The sequence below is a fragment of the Eutrigla gurnardus genome, assembly GCF_963514095.1.
Source record: "Eutrigla gurnardus genome assembly, chromosome: 11".
NCBI classification, from domain to species: domain Eukaryota; kingdom Metazoa; phylum Chordata; class Actinopteri; order Perciformes; family Triglidae; genus Eutrigla; species Eutrigla gurnardus.
The window spans coordinates 10,337,136-10,357,086 of NC_139925.1; the positions used below are offsets into that span (position 1 = coordinate 10,337,136).

General features: G+C 40.8%; 4 protein-coding genes across 5 annotated transcripts in view; 2 read left to right on the forward strand and 2 right to left on the reverse strand.

Annotated features, from left to right (window-relative positions):
- Positions 1-19,951, reverse strand: part of sfxn3 (sideroflexin 3) — a 234,876-nt gene that overhangs the window by 100,855 nt on the left and 114,070 nt on the right. The gene's annotated exons all lie outside the window — the stretch shown is intronic.
- On the forward strand, positions 2,247-10,718 carry eif4e1c (eukaryotic translation initiation factor 4E family member 1c). Its single transcript, XM_084021325.1, has 8 exons — positions 2,247-2,303; positions 2,935-2,973; positions 3,257-3,351; positions 8,433-8,528; positions 8,968-9,031; positions 9,186-9,299; positions 9,418-9,557; positions 9,686-10,718. Exons 1-8 carry the CDS (start codon positions 2,286-2,288, stop codon positions 9,798-9,800), a joined length of 681 nt encoding a protein of 226 aa, XP_083877451.1. The 5' UTR covers positions 2,247-2,285; the 3' UTR covers positions 9,801-10,718.
- LOC311021021 (transmembrane protein 150A) lies at positions 10,854-14,776 on the reverse strand. 2 transcript variants are annotated; one of them, XM_084021322.1, is made up of 8 exons: positions 14,465-14,776; positions 13,835-13,882; positions 13,693-13,755; positions 13,533-13,600; positions 13,325-13,455; positions 13,140-13,223; positions 12,555-12,732; positions 10,854-11,984 (listed from the first exon to the last, which is right to left on the reverse strand). In XM_084021322.1, exons 1-8 carry the CDS (start codon positions 14,527-14,529, stop codon positions 11,791-11,793), a joined length of 831 nt encoding a protein of 276 aa, XP_083877448.1. In that variant the 5' UTR covers positions 14,530-14,776; the 3' UTR covers positions 10,854-11,790. The 2 variants fall into 2 exon arrangements, with proteins under 2 accessions (XP_083877448.1, XP_083877449.1); XM_084021323.1 differs by lacking the exon at positions 13,140-13,223 and having other exon boundaries at positions 14,465-14,746.
- LOC311020742 (NFU1 iron-sulfur cluster scaffold homolog, mitochondrial) lies at positions 15,887-19,729 on the forward strand. Its single transcript, XM_084020944.1, has 8 exons — positions 15,887-16,015; positions 16,543-16,643; positions 16,784-16,919; positions 17,260-17,326; positions 17,426-17,537; positions 17,633-17,696; positions 18,710-18,884; positions 19,200-19,729. Exons 1-8 carry the CDS (start codon positions 15,951-15,953, stop codon positions 19,266-19,268), a joined length of 789 nt encoding a protein of 262 aa, XP_083877070.1. The 5' UTR covers positions 15,887-15,950; the 3' UTR covers positions 19,269-19,729.

Below are 19,951 nucleotides of genomic sequence, written 5' to 3' on the forward strand. Positions count from 1 at the left end.
TGTGTGTGTGTGTGTGTGTGTGTGTGTGTGTGTGTGTGTGTGTGTGTGTGTGTGTGAAGAACTTGTATGTTACATTAACCTAACCTTTGACAGTTAACTGTTAAGTGCATTTATGTCTGAGTGTTATTCTCACCCCATTTGCATCACATAAAGTTGACCGTTCTGGGTTTTTTTCAGATATTTTTTTTTTAACAAGCCAAACAAAGCATATTTTATGAGTCGATTCTTATTAAAACATATATTTTCTCTTTTTTTTTCCTTTACAAATTTCCAACACAAGCATACTGTATGACTCACCACTGATTTGTCAGTTGATTCATTTAGACTTAATGTGGATGAATTAGGACTTGTTTTTGTATAATTTGTCTCCAGAAGTGGTATTATGTTGTGTGTTGTTTTTCTCTCAAGTGACATTAATGATGTTAGAATCTGGTAGTCTGCCTTGTCTCCCTCTGGTTTTTCCCTTCCTTGTGTTTCTTGTCTATTTCTCCCTTGTTTGTCTGTTTGTTCATCACCAGGACGTGGTCCTCCTTCCACCTTTGACCCTGGAGTTCCCGCCTGTCATTCGCTGCAGGGAATCATTTCATCAACACACCTGACTCTGCTTATAAGCGCTCCATTCTTCGTCTGATGTCTGTTTGTGGTACCACGTCGTGACCAAATCCTGTAATCTAGTTCCTAGCCTTCCTTCCTACCTTGTGTTCACTACACTCCCCTGTGCTTCAGGTCCAGTTCCTGGTGGGAGATCCATCTCCACAGATCCATCTCTGGTAATTGTGTGTTTACCTCGGTGTGTTCAGTCGACTCCCGTGTTTGCTGCAGTATTCGGCTTCACCCTGAAGTTCTGCCCTCAATTCTCTGTCAGCGTCCTGCTAAGTCCTGCCTGCTCCCACTCTGCACCAGAGACTCATTCATCCATATATAAGCATTCTTATTACATCTATTCTCCTGTCTGTGTGAGTCTTGCATTGGGGTCCACGTCCAGTGTTTAGTTACACGTTTAATTACAAAAGTATTAGCATCAAAATATATTTAATGTGACAAATGTTAAGAATACTTAACCTGAATGGAGCATTTCAGAATAAGAAACATTGTATTGGATTGTAACTATTCAGTCACGGTGAGTAAATGTGGAGCTAATTTTAATAACTTTAGATACTGATGGGTAATTTGTGAATTTCCATCAACAAAGTTGTATCTTAATTCGTAATATTACGTCATAATTGCTAGTTTTATTTTGTACTGATAATCTGAATCTGTGAAGTAACTGGTAATTGGTTACATTTAGTGTGACTGGACGGCCAGCAATACAACAACATGAGAACATGGGACATCAGATTAAATGTAAATGTACAGAATGTGTTTGCCATTCTTGTAAGATCCATGAATCCTGCTCAGGGAAGATGAAGAGTGGCCAGGTTTAAAGTCCCTGTTACTGAACCTCAGTGGTGGAAAAAGATCTTTCATTCAAGTACTCTTTGGGTATTCAGAAAGGCACCATATAATTCCTATCACTTGTTATTACTATCAAGTAAAAGTAGCAATACCACAGTGTAAAATTACTTTGTTACAATAAAAGGCTCTGCATTCTTAATAATTCCACTTGAGTAAAAGTAGGCTTTGTAAGTCAAAAATAAAAGCACTGGTTATGGAAAATTGCTTCTTTCAAAGTGTTGAATTACGGACCCCCCATGGAGAAAGTCATAATTTTTATATTTGTGACTTCAGATGTATTGAAAATGCAGTGTAGTAAAAAATGTCCCTCTGAAATAGAGTGCCGTAGTTTAAATCAGAAATACTCAAGTAAAGAGGAGTGTTAACCTAAACATGACTCTGCATCCTTTCCTGGAGGGGAGGAATTTCCCCGCCAGCATCAACAAGTTATTGCATTATGGATCAAAGCATAGATCAACCTCCGTATATTCACGAGTTACAGTTTCTTAAGAGGTAAAGAAAAACCTGGGAACAAATTGAACAAAAAGAATAAGAATATTTGCCTTTTTTGAAAACATGAGGTATTGTGGGAGTCACTTTATTCAAAGGTAGTATGATGGTGATTATCACGAGACAACTGCAATTCAGTAACGTCTGTAATGTGGGATCTGATGATACTTTGTGGGCTTTGCCAAAAACACTCTTTGACGTAATTGTATCTTTCTGCAAACGTATTGAGCTGGAAGGGTGAGTAATGTATCTATTGAATTGGGCTTCGGCGGCTTCCGTATGTGTGTGCGACTCGCTGTGACGCAGAAGCGCTGAACGAGCAGAACATTTCTACTGTCAAGATGGCGACATCCGAGCCGGTAAGAGAGACAAGAGATAGCCGAAAAAAAATCGACTAATGTGGATGGAAATACTAGCTACATCCTCACTATATTTGGCGACTTTGTTACATAATGTTTTTTCCTTGAAACGGCACCGTGTTTTGGAGGGAAGCGACTGCTTTTCGGCTCACATATGTGTCAGTTCTCGTGGATCAGAATTAACGCTAGCAGTTAGCATGTGATGGAAAAGGCTGTGCCTGACTTTGTTGGCAGGGAGGGACTCCCTGACTGGACGTCGTTCATTCAAACTACAATCGGCGATTAGTTTGAATTTACTTCGATATTGGAGTCAATATCATGGCGATTAAAATCGACCACCAGCACAATAAAATAGTCACGATACCATATTATTGATTAGATGTTTGACAATCTTGACACGTGTGTATCTAGCTTGCAGCTAGCTTAGCACGTCTGCTAAAACTAATGCTAGCGACGTTAACTTACTCACCGACAGTGGCTGCCGGTATGTACGAACGTTTCGTAGGATTTGTAATAATTGTGATAGAGTCGAGGAAAATCAGTGACTCTAATATGGAAGTGAAGGCCTATCGGATGGATGATTGTACTCATAGTTTTTATAATAAGAAAATTACATTTTTTTTTCCTACAGTCAGCACCTGAAACGACGAAGGCGCTTGCCAATGATAAGGTATTTATCAAGCTAGACCAGGCATACAGGTTCACAAACCGTAATTTCCCTAATAGACATTGCTTCTAGAGCAGGAGAAGACATGAATTAAGCTGCATTGCAACAGTAAGCACCACCCTCACATATAGCCTCATAACAGTAGGTTAGCAACTCATTAATGCAGCCCTCACCTCAGCTTTACAACATTAAAACTGCATTTATACGGTGGGGATCAACAAACATATGGGGATGAATGTGCTCTGTATTCAAATAAGCTATACAGTGTTTGTGTGTCTCTCTGCAGAAAGCCCCTGAAACTGAAGAACAACCACCACAGCCAACTGATACCCAAACCGTTGCTAATCCTGAGCAGTATATCAAGCACCCCTTGCAAAACAGGTGAGGATTAAACCGACTGCTGTGTTTTGATAGGATATCGCAACCGAAAGGTTCTCATGCACACAGTGCTGAGCATCAGTGGAGATTTAGTCACCAGTCGTAATGCAGTATTCACAATGTTAATAGCATTTTTGGATCTCCAAAACGTTCGTATCATAAATGGATTTTTGCCAAATTTGGCACAGTTGCAACATAATAGAAATAATGGGACTGTGGCTAATGAGTAGACGTTAATAATGTTACAAAATGGAGGACTCTTCTGTCTAATAAAGGCTGTGTATAACCTCTACCAAATCAAAGATAGTAAAACCAAATTATTTATACACTTTACTGTACCCTTTTACAAGAAGGTGAAGTATCTTTTATTTCCTTACATATCAACACATGTATTACACATTTGAGAGGATTGGAGAAGTGGCACTGAAGAGGGTATTACATCTTCATCTTATTTGAGGCGAAAGGCATTTAGTGATTTTGCAATCTTTTGAATATAAGCCACTATTGTGAAGTCATTTTAACTTAATATGCTTAGATTTCCTCCCAGCATTGTTTGGTTACAGCTGGGGTTGATAGTCACTGAGTAGAGAAAGTAATCAAATTGCTTCTCCATAGTGACAGATGTGTTTTAAATTATCACATTTTTAGTAGAGTGATATACAACACCATATTAAACCCGAAACTAGTTTTGTTACATTTGGTAGGTATTTGTGTTTTGTAGAAGAGTGCCACAGCAAAGCAAACAAGATAAACATGATTGTAGATGATTTACAGGAAAATGTGATCATTTAAGTGGAGGCTAAGAGTGCTCCGATCAGGAGTTTTGGGCCCAATCAATGAACTGTTGGAAGCCATTTCTCCACACCGGTCAACAAGCGAAATCTGCTCCTCTGCTCATTGGTTTCAGAAAGGCCGAACCAAATAGTTTGAAGCTTCATTCATAACGTTGACATTCAAATCCCACATCCGCATTTTTGCATGCCTGTTCATTCTACACTAATCGGTTTCTTTCATTCCTGGCCATCCGCACCGCTCTGCTCTTGTCCCGGGGCAGCCCCCACATATAGCACGGAGGAGAGGAGAGGCCAAGTGAAGATGCCATTGTTACAATCAGGCTTCCTAGTGATTATTGCCTCCTGTAGTATTCGATGTTAGTGGTCAAAGGATTGTTGCAGACTTGTGATCCTGACACTTCTAATAACTACATAGTGTTAAAGTCCATAAATCAACATTTATTGAAAATGGATAGATGCAATAGTTTCCAAAATTCACAACACATTTTTAGCAAACGCAATATTCTCTCTCAACCCTATTTATTGGCATTAAGGCAGGGCTCCAGACTAACATTTTTCACTAGGAGCACAGTGGCCCCTAACTTAAAATTTTAGGGGCGCAAGCAGAAAATTTAGGAGCGCACACCGAAATCGACTTGCAAAGTTTTCCTATAATTTTCACTGTATTACTGATAAATGCTTTGACAATAAATGCAGAAACTACAATCTTATACATTCATATTTTATTGTGCAACAGTTTTAACAACATTAACCAGTTAAACAGGCTTTTTTCGCCATGACCGTCTCCTCACAGTCTGAGTCGGACTCATTCTCGACGTTTGCAACTAATTGAATCAACACGTGAATTTATATCTATATAGATTGTCCCGTCACATCTGACGTCAGATCAAAGGCGGATGGCACGCGTAACGGAAACTCAGCCTCTCGGACCAAAACATCTCCCTCTCTCTCCCTGTTTTTTATAATATGGGCATTGTTATTATTATGATACGCGCGCACAGCGCGTGATGAGCGTGGTGGGAGCGGCCGCTGCTTCTGTCATCGGGTTGTAAAAAGACGGAACTTGCACTGAACCTCCCCTAAAGGTGCGTGTCCACAGGGGCGATTTTAAACGCGAGTGGACGCGCCGCTTCCCAGTATTGCACGCTTGGTGGGCTGCCACTAGAGGATGATTGACAGGCGCTCTCCTTTAAACAACAAATTTTTGCGAGCGTTCCCGAGGCGGCGAGTCGAGCCCGGCGCCTCTGATTAGCATAAAGTAGATTCGACTTCAACTTTAGGCAAATGAGGAGCGGCCAACTCGCGCGCCGTCTCTCGACATTCGCCGCGACGCTACCAGAATGCATTGCACAGCTTTTCACATAGATGGATGGGACGCGGGGAAACATCGCTGCCTGTGGACACGCACCTTAATGCATTAAAGGAGAGGAGAGGAGCTCATTTGATTGGTGAAGATCTGAATCGGCTGTATTAATTCCAGTCCACGCCTCGTCTCCTCCCTCTTTCCCACTTGCGCCGGTGGGCGAGACGGGAGGTGTGCCTGCGCGAGCCTGCGCGGTGCACGAAACTTGCAAAGTCCAGGCGGACACACCCCGTCGGCGCGGCGCAGGTGCGCTGAAAGCTGACTGCGCCTGGTCTACGAAACTAGGGCCCATTATGTTTAACACAACTGGGTAGAAAGTACGAGCTGATAGTCCGCTTCGCCGCCATTGTCCATTGTTTTGATGCCGGTATGTGAAATCTGTGGATTCGCGCGATAACCCCAAAGAACCGCCTCTTTTCACATATTAGCCTATCACAGTGGTCATTCGCCCCCCGCTCTCACGCACATTGGCCAGCCGTCTCCTTTCTTCTTCTTTTGGAGTTAATGTCGGTTGGCAAACCAGCTCATTTTTGCATTACCGCCAACTAGTGGGCTGTAAATTTGTCAGCAAAAAAACAAACAAAAAAAAAAAAACAGCAAATTTACTGGTCGCGCATGCGCGAGTAGATTAAAAATGTGCTCGCACTGTCACAGATTTAAGTCGCAAAATGCGACCATTTGGTCGCAGTCTGGAGCCCTGCATTAAGGCCATTAAAACCAAATTTTTACTGCAATAAAAAAAACTGTTTGCTCTCCCGCTTCGCTCGCTGACACAAAGGGAGCCTCACACTGGTGAGTGATAGATCAGCTACACATAAAGATTAATATATAGAAGGATATGTGCAAATTGAATTGTAGCCTATTTTAACACAATTTAAGTTGTGCTTGTGAGGGCGTTAACTGTTCGTCTCATCCTCTCTGAGGGCAGGAAGTTGGCATGCATGGGATGCATTTTAAAATTAACAGAATCAGATTCATATATAAAATGTAGTGTTTTCTTACCAGATTTTCTGTGAAAGCAATAGATCGGACAGAAAGCCAAACTCCTGGTGCAGATGGAAAGCCCACATGTGTGTGTCCAGTTGTGACACATTGAAGAGCAGGCAGGAAAGAATGAGAATCAATGAGTCTTCTGATCGACCTTTTATAGAGACCACCGATCAAACTGTTTAGAACTGATATCGGCCGATTCATGGGAGCACCCTTAGTGGAGCCTGTTTTTAGGTTTAAATCCAAATAACAGAATGAAGAATTATGCTTCCTACTCTGCATGATAGTGTTGCAATTGTTGTTCTCTATTGTCCTCTCAGAAATGTTATGGTTCTGTGGTGGTGACGACCTATTCAGGAGCATTGTACAGTCAGTTTAGGAATTGCTGAATGGGTCACTTAGTAAATCACTTCTAGGCCATTCTGCTTGTTCAGCCTCAGAGGTCAAGGTTGTTCACGTCGTTTTTGGGGGGTTATTGTGTTGTGGTGCTTCCACAAGAGGGGCTAGGTGTTGTTGCTGCTATCTTGCCTTACTTTTCACTGAGGAATGTCTTCCTTGTTGAATTAATCAGAATGTTATAACTGGTGTGTTGGAAAATATCGCTTAAAAGTTAACACCCCGTTTTCAGTGTATGAAGCAAACCTAAATCAAATGCTTATTAATACAGTTCTGAAATAAATCCTGTGTTATACAGAGATGAGTAGCTGCAGCCGGTCATTGATGGAGACAAAATGATAAAAATAACAGTATAACAGATCTCTCTTTCAACCAGCTTCAATAAAAACTGAACATTATAACCTTCTTGAATGTAGGATTTACATGCGTTGGGTGAATTTAAGTTCCCCTGGCAAGCAGTGATGCATGCATATCTAGCACCCTCACCCGAGGAAACGGGCTGAATCACGTTTAAATTAAATTGGTCGGCATCACGCTAGTCTGGCAAAACTGACTGATGTATGCGGATCAGGGCCCCCGATAAATCAGACACTGACTTGACTTACTGTTTTTCATGTTTGTTCGCGTGCAGCATAGGCAGGTACACAAATTGTCCTCGGTGGTTCACCAGAAGTCACGCCTGTGTGCCGTCTTATATCTCCTCCACTGTTGTGTAATAATGCGTGTCAGTGGAGTTGCTACATGGCATGAGTACAGTTTAATCCAACACTGATTTGACTTCAAGTGTGTTGCACACGGGTGGGGTTGATGGGTGGTTACTGTAGTTTTGTGAGGTAGTGCCGGGTGGGGGACAGATGGGGTGCACAGTGACTGGCTCATGTCCACTCATTGCCCTCATCCCTCCCCTGCCAGCCCCATCCCTCCAGGGAACGGATGAAAGAATAACACCGGCAGTCACAAACAAAGGCTCCACTTGTAGTGCTGATGATGGCCGGCTCGATCTGTTCTTCTGCATCGATATGCATGCTTTTGTAACAAGCTGTTGTGTTCTGTTGGTGAAAACGGATGCCTATCTCTGTTAATACTCAGGGCCAGAATGTCAGTGCTGCATTTGCACGGATTGCACATAATTTGATTGATTTCCCGAAAATCTAGCACTTAGACAAAACGAGATTAAAACCAAATTTATAAATTGACTGAGCTATACAAACCTCAGCAATCTGATGCTCATTTCAGAGCGTGGCCCTGAAATTCAATTTCACCAGAGCTGTTATCAAGTAGGAAGGAGATGAAGCGGAGGAGACGGAGCACTGGGAAATGGAGACGAGAGAAAAGGGAGCCGTCAAAAGAAAGTTTGAGGATTCAGCTGAAATGCTTTTTTAGACATTTCCTCAGACTTCTGAGACTTGGAAATATTCTTTATGTTTTGGTGTTCAAAAAATGACTCCCTGTTAAATGAAAAATGTCATGTCAAATGATTGTCTTTGCCATTGCACTTGGGTCGTTTTGAGTGTTTTGATTCTGGTCTTTTCCTCTCTCAGATGGGCCCTGTGGTATTTCAAAAACGACAAAAGCAAAAGCTGGACAGAGAACTTGCGTCTCATTTCCAAGTTTGACACAGTGGAAGACTTTTGGGCGTAAGTTTTCTCAACTAATACTATAACGCAATTATGATTCTGTCACTAACAGGCGTGTCGAAAGGAAACGATAATCCTGTCTTGATCCAACACAGGTGGAGGCAGCTCAAATTGTGCAACAACTCTTTATTTATTTTTAAATTGTCTTCTGTTGTCTGCACCGTACTCATTGTATATGCATCTGTAATGCTTAAAAGTACTGGTTAATAATATATAAAATCTAAGAGTTTCTTAAATATTAGCAAAGTAGAACAACTCTACAGGAAAGCAATGGCACTTTGTTACCTACAATTGTAAAACATCAGAGCGTTTACATATTTAAGTGTGTTAAATGAATTGTCCACTGCACCATTAATCTGAATCATGGCAGATGAAGCTTGTACTCTCACTCAAGTCAACATTTTGGAATAATTTCAGCACTATTCTGTGTTTCTTCCAGATTATACAACCACATACAGCAACCAAGCAAACTTGGCTTTGGCTGCGATTATTGTTTATTTAAGGTAAGGCCTTTTTGTTCAAATAAAATATTTTTTTCTTCTTTTATTAAGGAAAAACACTTTCTCTTATCAACCATGTAAAAATAGACTTTAAATCTGTGCAAATATTTTAAACAGCTATTAATGAAGTACTTTTTTTTTTCACTTTGTGTGTCAGGATGGGATCAAGCCGATGTGGGAGGACGACAGGAACAAGCTGGGGGGTCGATGGCTGATGACACTCAATAAGCAACAGAGACACAACGACCTTGACCGCTACTGGATGGAGACGGTGAGACGGCTGTTTTCAAGGAGCAGCTCATAGATGAGCCTCTGTCTTCTGAACAGTGGGGATTCATGATGCAAACAGTGTGATTGATGTAGTGCGTCGTGTTTTATGTGTTTTGCAGCTCTTGTGTTTAGTCGGTGAATCATTTGACGAGGCTAGTGAAGATGTGTGTGGAGCCGTGGTCAACGTCAGACCTAAAGGTGACAAAATAGCCATCTGGACGAGCAACTGCCAAAACAGGGACGCCATCATAACGATAGGGTGAGTCGGCACGTCATAGGACATAATGCAAGTACAAGTGATGGAAAGTACTGTAGCTGACCTTTAGGTGGAGACACTGCGTCATCGTTCGTCTTCACAAAGCACACAACTTCTCATCTTTCCCACAGGCAAAATTATAAAGAGCGCCTGAGCATCCCCAGCAAAGCAGTGATCGGCTACCAGTCACACGACGACACATCCAGCAAGAGCGGCTCCACCACCAAGAACATGTACTCCGTTTGAAAAGCTCCTCCAACCCCCATTTCAACTTGCTGTAGATTTAAACAATTACCAAACCGCATCTTCACAATAATCACTTTTGATTTGGCAACTACTGTAGTGTCTTTTCCTTTTCACTGAAAAGAAAAACTGTTGATAGTGTGTACAGTTGGAGCTTCACCCAACGTGAGGCACCAGTGGGGTGATGGTTATTAATAGGGAGGAGGCCAGAAGGAGGTATTTGGCTCAAAATGTCACACATGAGCAAGAGAACACAAATTATTTACATTTTAGAGTTGAAGAGTTCTGTGATTAATATCCGTTACCTCCCTAGCTTTCTTTCAGTACCTAATGGCTTGGAGTTGCAAAAAAAAAAAAAACTTTCTTAACTATACATTCTTGTGTTTTTCTCGTGCGTTATTTCTCACTCCTTACAAAAACTGTTTCTCACCTCGATGACGAAGACAATAGGCAACTTATCCCTTCACAGAACAAATTTTAAGGGCAATTTTAACTTGATTTATCCAGAAGTGTTAAGCATGAGTTGGGCTTAAAGACACACAAGCTTGGAGAATCTGCATTATCTTAAAGGTTTGTAAAAGCTGTGGTCACACTCCAAAGTCTAGGCTTTGGATTTAAAGCCACTCATTGTTTCAGCCGTGCTGGAATTGTGGAATATTGCTTGTAGTAGTTTTTGAACTTTTTTCTTCCCCTTACATTTATTTATAATGTATGCATTGCAGAGAATTACTAAGTTGAAAGATAACCATGAAACACTTTTTTTTTGTTATAAAGGTCAATAATGTGGACTACTGCATATAGAGGACTTTTTTTTACAGTGTACCATAAAGTAAAGATGCTGGCAGAATTAGGTGTGCTTTTCACTGTCTTCTTCCTAACAAAAACTGTAGATAATGTCTCACTCCTCTGGGTTGATGCAAAGGAAAAGATGATATTCATTGTGAAATGATTTTGCTCATAATGTATCTTTATTATCTGTTATTCCAGGATGTATATTACCTTCTTTCAAGTAAAGGTTAAGTGCTTTGCATTATAACCACGTTGTCTCATTCTGTGGACATTTCATCGTGTCCGAGGTGTAACTTTATCCTGGAAAAATGATAAGCTTTCTTACTTTAGCACAAACAATTGTATTCACTTTGCTTAGCTAAACAGAGAAAACTAATTTTCAGGACCTTTACATTGCTTTGAAGTTACATTCAGAGATCTAGTTTGTCCTTTTGACTTGCTTATACACGGAAATACATGAAATGGACCAAATCTAAAACATTTGTTAATGGAAAGAATATAAACAAAACCCACAGAACACAACCGAGACTGAACTGAATACCTCTTATTCAGTGTAAAGGTACTTGACGTCATCGTTTTCTGTGCCGACTGTGACTAAAGTCATTATAACGTTTGCCACTCAGTCTTAGTCATCCGGTCAAACAGGATCTTGCGACGTCATTAAAATATGTGAATGGGTGTTCTGCAGTGGAATAACCGACTTCTCAGTGTGAACAGTGCTCATGATTTTATAAAAGTGCCAGAGCTGTAAGTGCACAGTAAGAAGCTTAATGTGAAATTTTATTTTGCTCTATATTAATGTACCCAATGAGGTATTCTTCATTGACTATATTTACATCAAATAAGAAGTAACTGCACACAAAAATTACTAACAAAAGTGAGGAGAATGACATTAGATTAATTGTTCTGTTAGCAGAGCATCGATGTGACACACTACAACGGATTGGGTTTGTTCAGTTGCTGTACAAGTTTGTTTCAATAAATAGGAAATACAGTAAGGAATGCCAAGAAAATCATACAATTTTAGTCTAAATGCTGGAATAAAATGTGATCGTAATCCATAGAAGGCTATAAATCCATCCCAGCACAATGATGAAACTTAGTGGTTTTCCAGCCACGGTCCAGACACAGAAATCGTCCCAGATGTGCTACTTAGTCCATCCTCACTGATCGTGTGCTTCACCTGGACCCTGGCGGCCTCATATCAGGACATCGACAACATCAGAGGCTTTTCTTCCTCTCGTTCGCTCAACAGATTTGAGAGCATGAAGGACGAGAAGAAGTAAAACTCCACGGCGAAGCTGAGCTCAAACAGCTCCAGGTTGACGCTAAGGATCCACTCAAATACAGCCGATAAGTGAACGTAGTAGTACTCCTCCTGGGTGAACAAAATGGAATCTGGAGGGTTTCCAAGTCAAGGATGTGTGGAACAGTTGGAGGTGGTCAGTCACTTGGAACAAACTGCTTCTGAACAAGGTGGAGATCTGTTCAGCAGCAGTGGAGTACAGCCAGAACACAACATACAACGACGCTGGTTGCCTAGAGGTTAAATCCCCAAACTTGATGTCAAGGTAAGCCTGACATTCAACCCTAAACTGCCCCAGTAGACTCATGTTGTCTCACTGTGCAGCTCCCTGGTGTAAATCATAAGATGTGAGTGTTTCTGGGGAAACAGTGTTTCGAGATTGATGTAAATACTACTTCTGTTATTGTGACTGCTGTGGCCTGTCCCACTTGGTAAACAGAGCAGCAGGCTGGGTCCAAATATGGCATACGGGGGAACGTACCAACGCTGCAGAGCAGCTGGAAAGTGTAACGCAGTCACGGAAATGTCACAACTCACCGCATGTGCTTTCATCACAACTTGTGCAAAACAAAAATGCCCCTCGAACGGAAGAGAGCTGTGCAGAACAACTCCACCACACAAACAAAGAGGTACTCTAGCTCCCAAGGAGTATGAAAGGATACAGCAGATGGTGACGATGGTTTGGAGCACGGTGGAGGTGATGCGCAACGGGTACAGGATCTTCTCGTGTCCGCTCAGCACACACTTCCTGGTCAGCGCGGTGAGCAGGACCGTGTAGAAGCAGATGCACGTGAAACTGACGGCAGCTCCGAAGTAGTGAAGCAGGGCCAAGTAACCTGGCTGTGGAGGACAGACAGACGTCTCTAGGGTCAACAGATAGATGTGCTTATGGAACTATTAACTGACGGAAACCACTCCATGCAGTTGCAGTGCCACAAAAAACGACGTCGCCTGACAAATTGCCATTTTTAATTGGAGAGACAATAGGCGTGTTGGGTGGCGACTGTCCTCAGTTATCTTTAATAACATAGTAACCCTTTTTAATAGTAAGGTAGTTCCCATTCACTCCACTTCAACACACTGCTTAAACTGTCTGGTAATATCAGTATGTTAAATGTAGATAGTGGGTCTAAAGTACACTTATTGTTCGTCAGACACAAATGTAAAAGTTTGAAACCCATTTTGCATGTGCAAAACTTTGCATGTGCTCTTATTAGTCATTATGGCATGAAATCAATATCACCCACCTTTGTTTGCTGTTGCAGCACAGGTGCAAACCGAAGCTGTTTGGCTTTATTGTTAACATCATATGTTGAAGTCCAGTCTGCTAACTGTTTGGTGAGATGAACCTCTCTCACAGTTTATATGGGCCCTTTAAAGCTGCCATAATGAAACTTATCCAAACACATTCAGCAGGATGTGCAGTACTTACGTTGCAGTTTCCAGCTGCGAATGCTCCCATGGCTGCCACCACGCCGAAGACCAACGCAAACTTGCTCAGCATGGAATGACACGCGTGTCTCTCCATGATATGGGCATGGTGGAACATACAGAAGAGCAGGACTAGACAGGAGAGCATAGCTGTTAAAACCAGTATTACTCATGTATTAATGTGTCAGGTGTTCAGCATGTAAACTCACACAGGAAGGATCCAGCGTTGATCGTGGCTGTAAAAAGGGAATTTTCTGGGGCACTTGTTCCACTTGAGCTAGAATCACAAAATATGTTCAATCAATGATGTGTGGCTATTTGATTGCAATGGCAAGGAGAAGTGAAAGGTGGAATTAAGTGCATTCCCACCTTATAGTGGGAACAAGGCAACATCCAGTGGACTGATTCCCTTTGCAGTAGTTGTCACTCCCCCTGAAAACACATGAATGGAGAATCTGTCGCATCCAAATGCTGATGATAGTCAACGATGTACAATAATGAGACAACTCACCAGTCACTGAGAGAGCACACATGATTGTTGGCAAAGGCCAGGCCATATCTGGAAACGAACGAGGAGAAAACAAAAAAGAATAACAGGAATATTTACAGATATATTTTGAGTGAGGAAGAAATGTATTGTTTCAGTCTTGGCATATCTGGAAATTCTGGTGTACACACCTTCCTATAGAAAACTAGCTGGATCACATATTTAAAAACTGCTGTTGCATGTAGACGGTGAAGTGAAAGCATAATACAATCTCTCGTACTGCTGTTTTTAGACATAATGTCATGCCATCTCATCACTGCCTGTTCTAGGTCAAATTATATCAGGATCACTACTGGAATCTCAATGTCCTTAAACTGGGAATATACTGTTCAAATGCAGAGCTTGATAAATGTGCCAAGTTCTCATCACCGCAGTCAAAAGTACGAGTCAGGAGTCACTTTAGCATGAAACCTGACAAACACTTACAGCTACATGATCAGCTTCAAACCACAAACTCAAACTATAATACTGATGAAAAGGATTTATTTCGAGTGCAGGTTCACAAGGCATGAAACAACACGCGAGCACACGGACACCGGCAGAAAAGAAAACCGTTAACACAAATGAGGAAGTGTGAATTCCTGGTAAACTTACACAGTCCACGTTCCAATGAAGGACACCAGGGAGAGGGAGATGGGGAAAAAAATCCACAGTCCCATGATGAAGAAGGCAAGAAACAAATAAAAAATAGGGATTCCTTAAATCCAGGTGCCTTCAAAAACACTCAGCGGCAGAGCTCTTTAGGGGTCCCTCAGGGAGTCAGCATTATACCTACAGAGCAAGATCAGACCTGGAACTAAACAGTATAGACCTAGCCCTGTAAGTGCAGCTCTTCAACAAGACAATCAGTTGGAAATAATCTTCCACCATTCACAGTACAGTGCTTTTATGGGAGAGTCCGTCTCTGCCACTCCTTCAGAGAACCACCTTGTGCTGTCAGAACTATTGTTGGGAAACATGGGGTTGGCCTTCTTTCTGCCGCCACATTGTTCGTTTTAATCCCTGCAACTGTTCCATCATAACTCAGTCACTGTAGAGCAGTGTTTGCCAAACTTTGCTACTGGGGAGCCACTTTAAAAAAAAAATAAAAAAAAATAGCAAACCATCATGACTTAGCTCACAATAAGGGAAATTTGTGTGTAAATGAACCTTCCTGACCATATGCCCTTTCTGTAGCACCTTATATTATCTTGAACAGGTAAACCAGCCATTTCAAAGAGATATACGTTTGTTTTATGCATTTATTATTGAAAACACATGTTCAATTTTTTATAAAAATGACCAAATAAATGCCATACATTTATTCCAAAGCTAATTACTACATACTTTGTAGATTATAATCAATGTTTTCCACAACTCATTCATGCATTCACGTAGACTATTAAACTTTACAACGTTCCAAATCGTTCATACATTCAGGCTGTTATTCAACATTTAAATCCCATTTAAAAAATGCTTAGATATTAAACTTTCTGTCAAGACTACTAAAACGACCAATCCTCACAATAGCCAGAGTGGAGAGGTTTAAAATCTAGAAGAAAAATAATAATAATAATTTTTAACAATTTTTACAATATTTAATCTTCATATTTAAAGTTAGGTCACAATGTGAAATGCTCTTTCATACAACCTCACTGTGGAAGCAAACACGCCTACACATTTGGCCATTCAGGAAACTCAGGATAATCCTCTTTTTCAAAATAAAATGCCCCAACTCGCCGTGTGTTAACGGGACCTATTTTTCAAAAGTAAAAGCCCCAGGGGATAACCACATCCCCAACTCAACTAAACAATACTACTTCATATTGTTACCCATTTTAACCAGTAAGTCAGCGTAATCACACCGCAATTTATTTAAAAAAAATGCTTTTCTAGTTTTACAAATCGATTTTAAATCGTCTTATTGAGCATGCATGTCTGTATGTTATTTATTTGACCTATGTTGGTCTATTACATCTAATTGATTGTTTTATTTTGTTTCCCTGAGGATATGAAGAAGAAAAAAGTTCACATAATCAAAATCCAGGTCAGGATTGTGTGCCGTCCACCACTTGAGGTCCTCATCTTCAAAACAAACAAAATGGCGGCGCACGTGAGATGGGGTCTTCAGCGGTTGTTACGGACAAGGAGTTCGCCCAACTTTAGGTTTGAATCCTCTACAGCTGCGACTCATCGTGTTGCACACATTTCGTCCTGTCAGTATGACACGTTACGATGCTCGCGTGATGAATAAGCGTGACATTCCGACGTGTGGTTGAGAGTATACGTTAAGCTAGCTAAGCTAAAGTTAAACAGGAAACTGCGACACTGGGTTACGATAACGGTTTACCACTTGAATACATATATTTAGCGTTACAGGTGGAAAAGTGGATACCGCTGGGTTAGTTGCTTCCACTTTATGTCGTCTTTGATTTGGCATGCGTCTTTCCAGACCCTGGGTGTGTAAATTAGCCGTTAGCGTTAGCTAGCTCGGATTGTGACGTTAAACTTTTTTATTGTGACGCGTTAAAACGTCCGAATATGGCTAATCGTTTGTAGACTTCATCAAAACCCCCGAGATAACGGCTAAGGACGGTGGCGTTGCTATTACCCATCAACGCCACTTAACTGTGGATGATTCACTATGATGATCTCAGGTTGATTGACGGGACAAATATTATTTACGTCTCAAGGTTTCCAGTGAAGGCCAGAAGCTCGTATCACTCACAGAGCTCGACCCAGGTCTTCAGGAAAGTTCAGCCTCTGTCCGGGAAAGGAACCACTCGCTTCTCAAGTGAGGAACCATTGTGTGGACACATAAATACAATCAACTAACTGTGTCATCTTCCTTCTTACACATGCATTAATGGAGACAAGGAAAGAAGAACAAAGAAGTTGTTTACTAAATTGTTTTTACTTTATATTTTTTTTCAGTAAGCCACCCCTCCATCCAGACTCAAGACACTCCAAACCCCAGAAGCTTGAAGTTTCTCCCTGGTAAACCTGTCCTAGGAAGTGGGACGCTGGACTTCCCGACACCGAGCTCAGCTGGGTGTTCATCTTTAGCAAGGTTTACTGTTGAACTTTGTCATGTTGACGTTGAACTGTTTCTGATTTCATAAAAAACATGGATTGCAATCACAGTTTTGGACACAACCAGTAAGAAGTGTCTATGAATGACAGCAGCTGACTGTGTGTGTGTGTATGTTTTGTTGCTGGTACATTCTGTCTTGTCTTAATAGAAACAACAACATTGTAAAAAGCAATGCAATCATCCGTGACACTTGATAAAAGCCAGCAGAAGTGAATATTTTTTATCAATAAATGAACTAACATGAATGACTTCATGCTTATCGTTGGTACATATTTTCTTTTTGTCAAACAATAACATGATAATGTGTTTCTTTCAGGGACCTGTTTGAAATCGAAGGAGTAAAAAGTGTGTTCTTGGGCCCTGATTTTATCACAGTCACGAAAGTACGTATGAAATGTACTCGCACAGCTCGTGTCTTTGATCCTAATCCCATGAAGTCATTGTGGTGAGACAACGAGTGTGATTTTTGTTTTCCCTGTCAGACGGATGAGGATGTGGAATGGACAGACATTAAACGTCATGCCGTGGAGGCCATTGCTAAGTTCTTTGAGAGTGGTGACCCAATAACAACAGGGGCAGTGCCCCATGAAAGCAGTGAGTATGCACCATTGCCTCATTAGTCATTAGGAGTAATGCTGCTGCTTGACTGTTGTGTAAATATCCACTCTGTGCATGTTTCTTTATTGTAGGTCTGTCTGAAGACGATGATGATATTGTATATATGATCAAGGAGCTTCTGGACACCAGAATCAGGTACTAAACGAATGACCCTGTTCAGACCTGATATTAACATGCATCCTGGTGCCACCAGTGGAGACCTCTAACCTGTCAGTTCACACCTGGCACATCCTCCATGTGTCTTGGGTGCATTCACACCTGTACTTAGAATTCTCCATTTGTGACCGTATTACCCTAAGATTAATGGCAGGCCTGAACGGGGCCAGAAGGAGTTTAGTAATCACATAGCTCGCTGATTGATAGTTGTTTTTTTTATGGTATTTAAATCCTGATGGAGTATTTCCTTTCTGTTATACCATGGTCTGGGTGAATACTCGATTCTGATTGGCTGGAGGGTGTAGGTTTAAAAAGTGTTCATGTACACCTAGGAAAGACGTTCCATCAAATTGCCTGATGACAGTTCTCAATGATTGTGCTGGCTCATATAATAAAAACGATTTAGGAAACTATATGTCAACTTTGATTCTTTGAAACAAAATTTCGCATCATCCTCTGGACACACACAAGCGGTAAGTAGTGCACTGGCCTTCTGAAATGATACTTTGTATCGCGTAACGTAAGGTTAAGCCATCATCTCACTTCCCATTACTGATTACAACTGCTGCCGCTGCGGTCGGGTCGCTATAGCCACGTTGCTTGGAAACGCCTGCATACGGGAGATATTAAATAGTCCGCTCGACTTGTAAAGATAAAAAAAAACCTTACGATTTTAACTCTAAAACACATTAAAGTATTACTAATTGATTAAATATTTATTTATTTCATAGGTGACCATGGTATAAGCGGGATAATGCCCTTCGAGGTGCATTATCCCGCATGAATGGACTTCACGCCTCCGCGTCGTCCATTCATTCCTGTTAATGGACACCTCGTCGGGCATTATCCCTTACATGTTACTTGACTCGGCACTCTTAACACTGATGCTCACAGTGTAGTGAAAGACTGTCATGCTTAGATAACAGTTAATCTGTCTGTCCTTTGTGCTCAGTTGTTCTAAACAAATTGATATGGTCTCTTTTACTTTCAAGACCTACAGTGCAGGAGGATGGAGGCGATATCATCTATAAGGGGTTTGAGGGCGGCATAGTCAAGCTGAAGCTGGTTGGCTCCTGCACAGGGTGTCCCAGTTCTACAGTTACCCTGAAGAACGGCATTCAGAACATGCTGCAGTTTTATGTCCCAGAAGTTGACAGTGTGGAACAGGTGATTAACAGGATCAGTTTTCTGATAGGATTTGTTTTTGTGTATGAGTAGAGATTTGTACAGATACAGCTTCACTGTTTACATTACTGGATTGGTTCCAGAAGATTATCTATTGCTATATAAATGATCATATGTGGGGAAATGGTGCTGTGTGTGACTATTAAGGCTGAGCAAAGAAACCAGATTATAAATGTTTAATCTGTAGGTGGTTTTGCTACTTACTTGCTACTATACAAAGTATTTGGTTGGAAGGATGGTAAAATATTTATTTGCAGACATTTATATTTTTTAACATTGTCTATCTTTTTTGTGCAGGTGGAAGATGAAGTGGATGAGATTAATGCAAAGGTTTTCTCAGAATTGGAACGGAAATTACAAGAATAAAAATGTCCTTGACCAACACTCATCAATTTTGTTGGAAATAAATATATTCCACTGTGTAAAAGCACAGCTATGCATAAGTTCCACAAATGACCATTCTACAATTATATGAATGAAAAGAGAATATTATGATATTTTTTGTTGTTGCATACTATATACTGTTAAGAGTTCATGCTTTAATTTATTTTCCATACTGTATGCCCCTGTTACACAGAAAGGAGATAGAGGAATATACTCCAATACAGAAGAATATACAGCCATTTTAGCCGGTTAATAGTCTCTGTAAATGTTGTGATGTACTTACTTATAAATATTTTGTATTTTCAAAGAATATTTTCCTCTGATGGAAATATTGTGAAGGTTTTTGCAGAATGAAGGTTTGATGAAATAATTCACTTGTTGCCGCTATTTACCAAATTAAACATTTATTTTTTTGCTTGATAATGCATCATGTAGACTATAAATATATTTTTTTAGGCTACAATTATTCATAAAGTGGAAGTAGGTTTGCTGCCTATAGGACCTGTATGCTTTGTATTTGCATTGTGCACCATTCTTCAGATTTACTGTATCACTTTATCAAACAAAGTTCAGTTTGAAAGCAAATCTTTGTTGAATCTCTTTTTTCATTAGGGTTATTCTTCCTGTCATGACCCCTGTTATTTTGTAAGGGGGGGAGGGGTCAA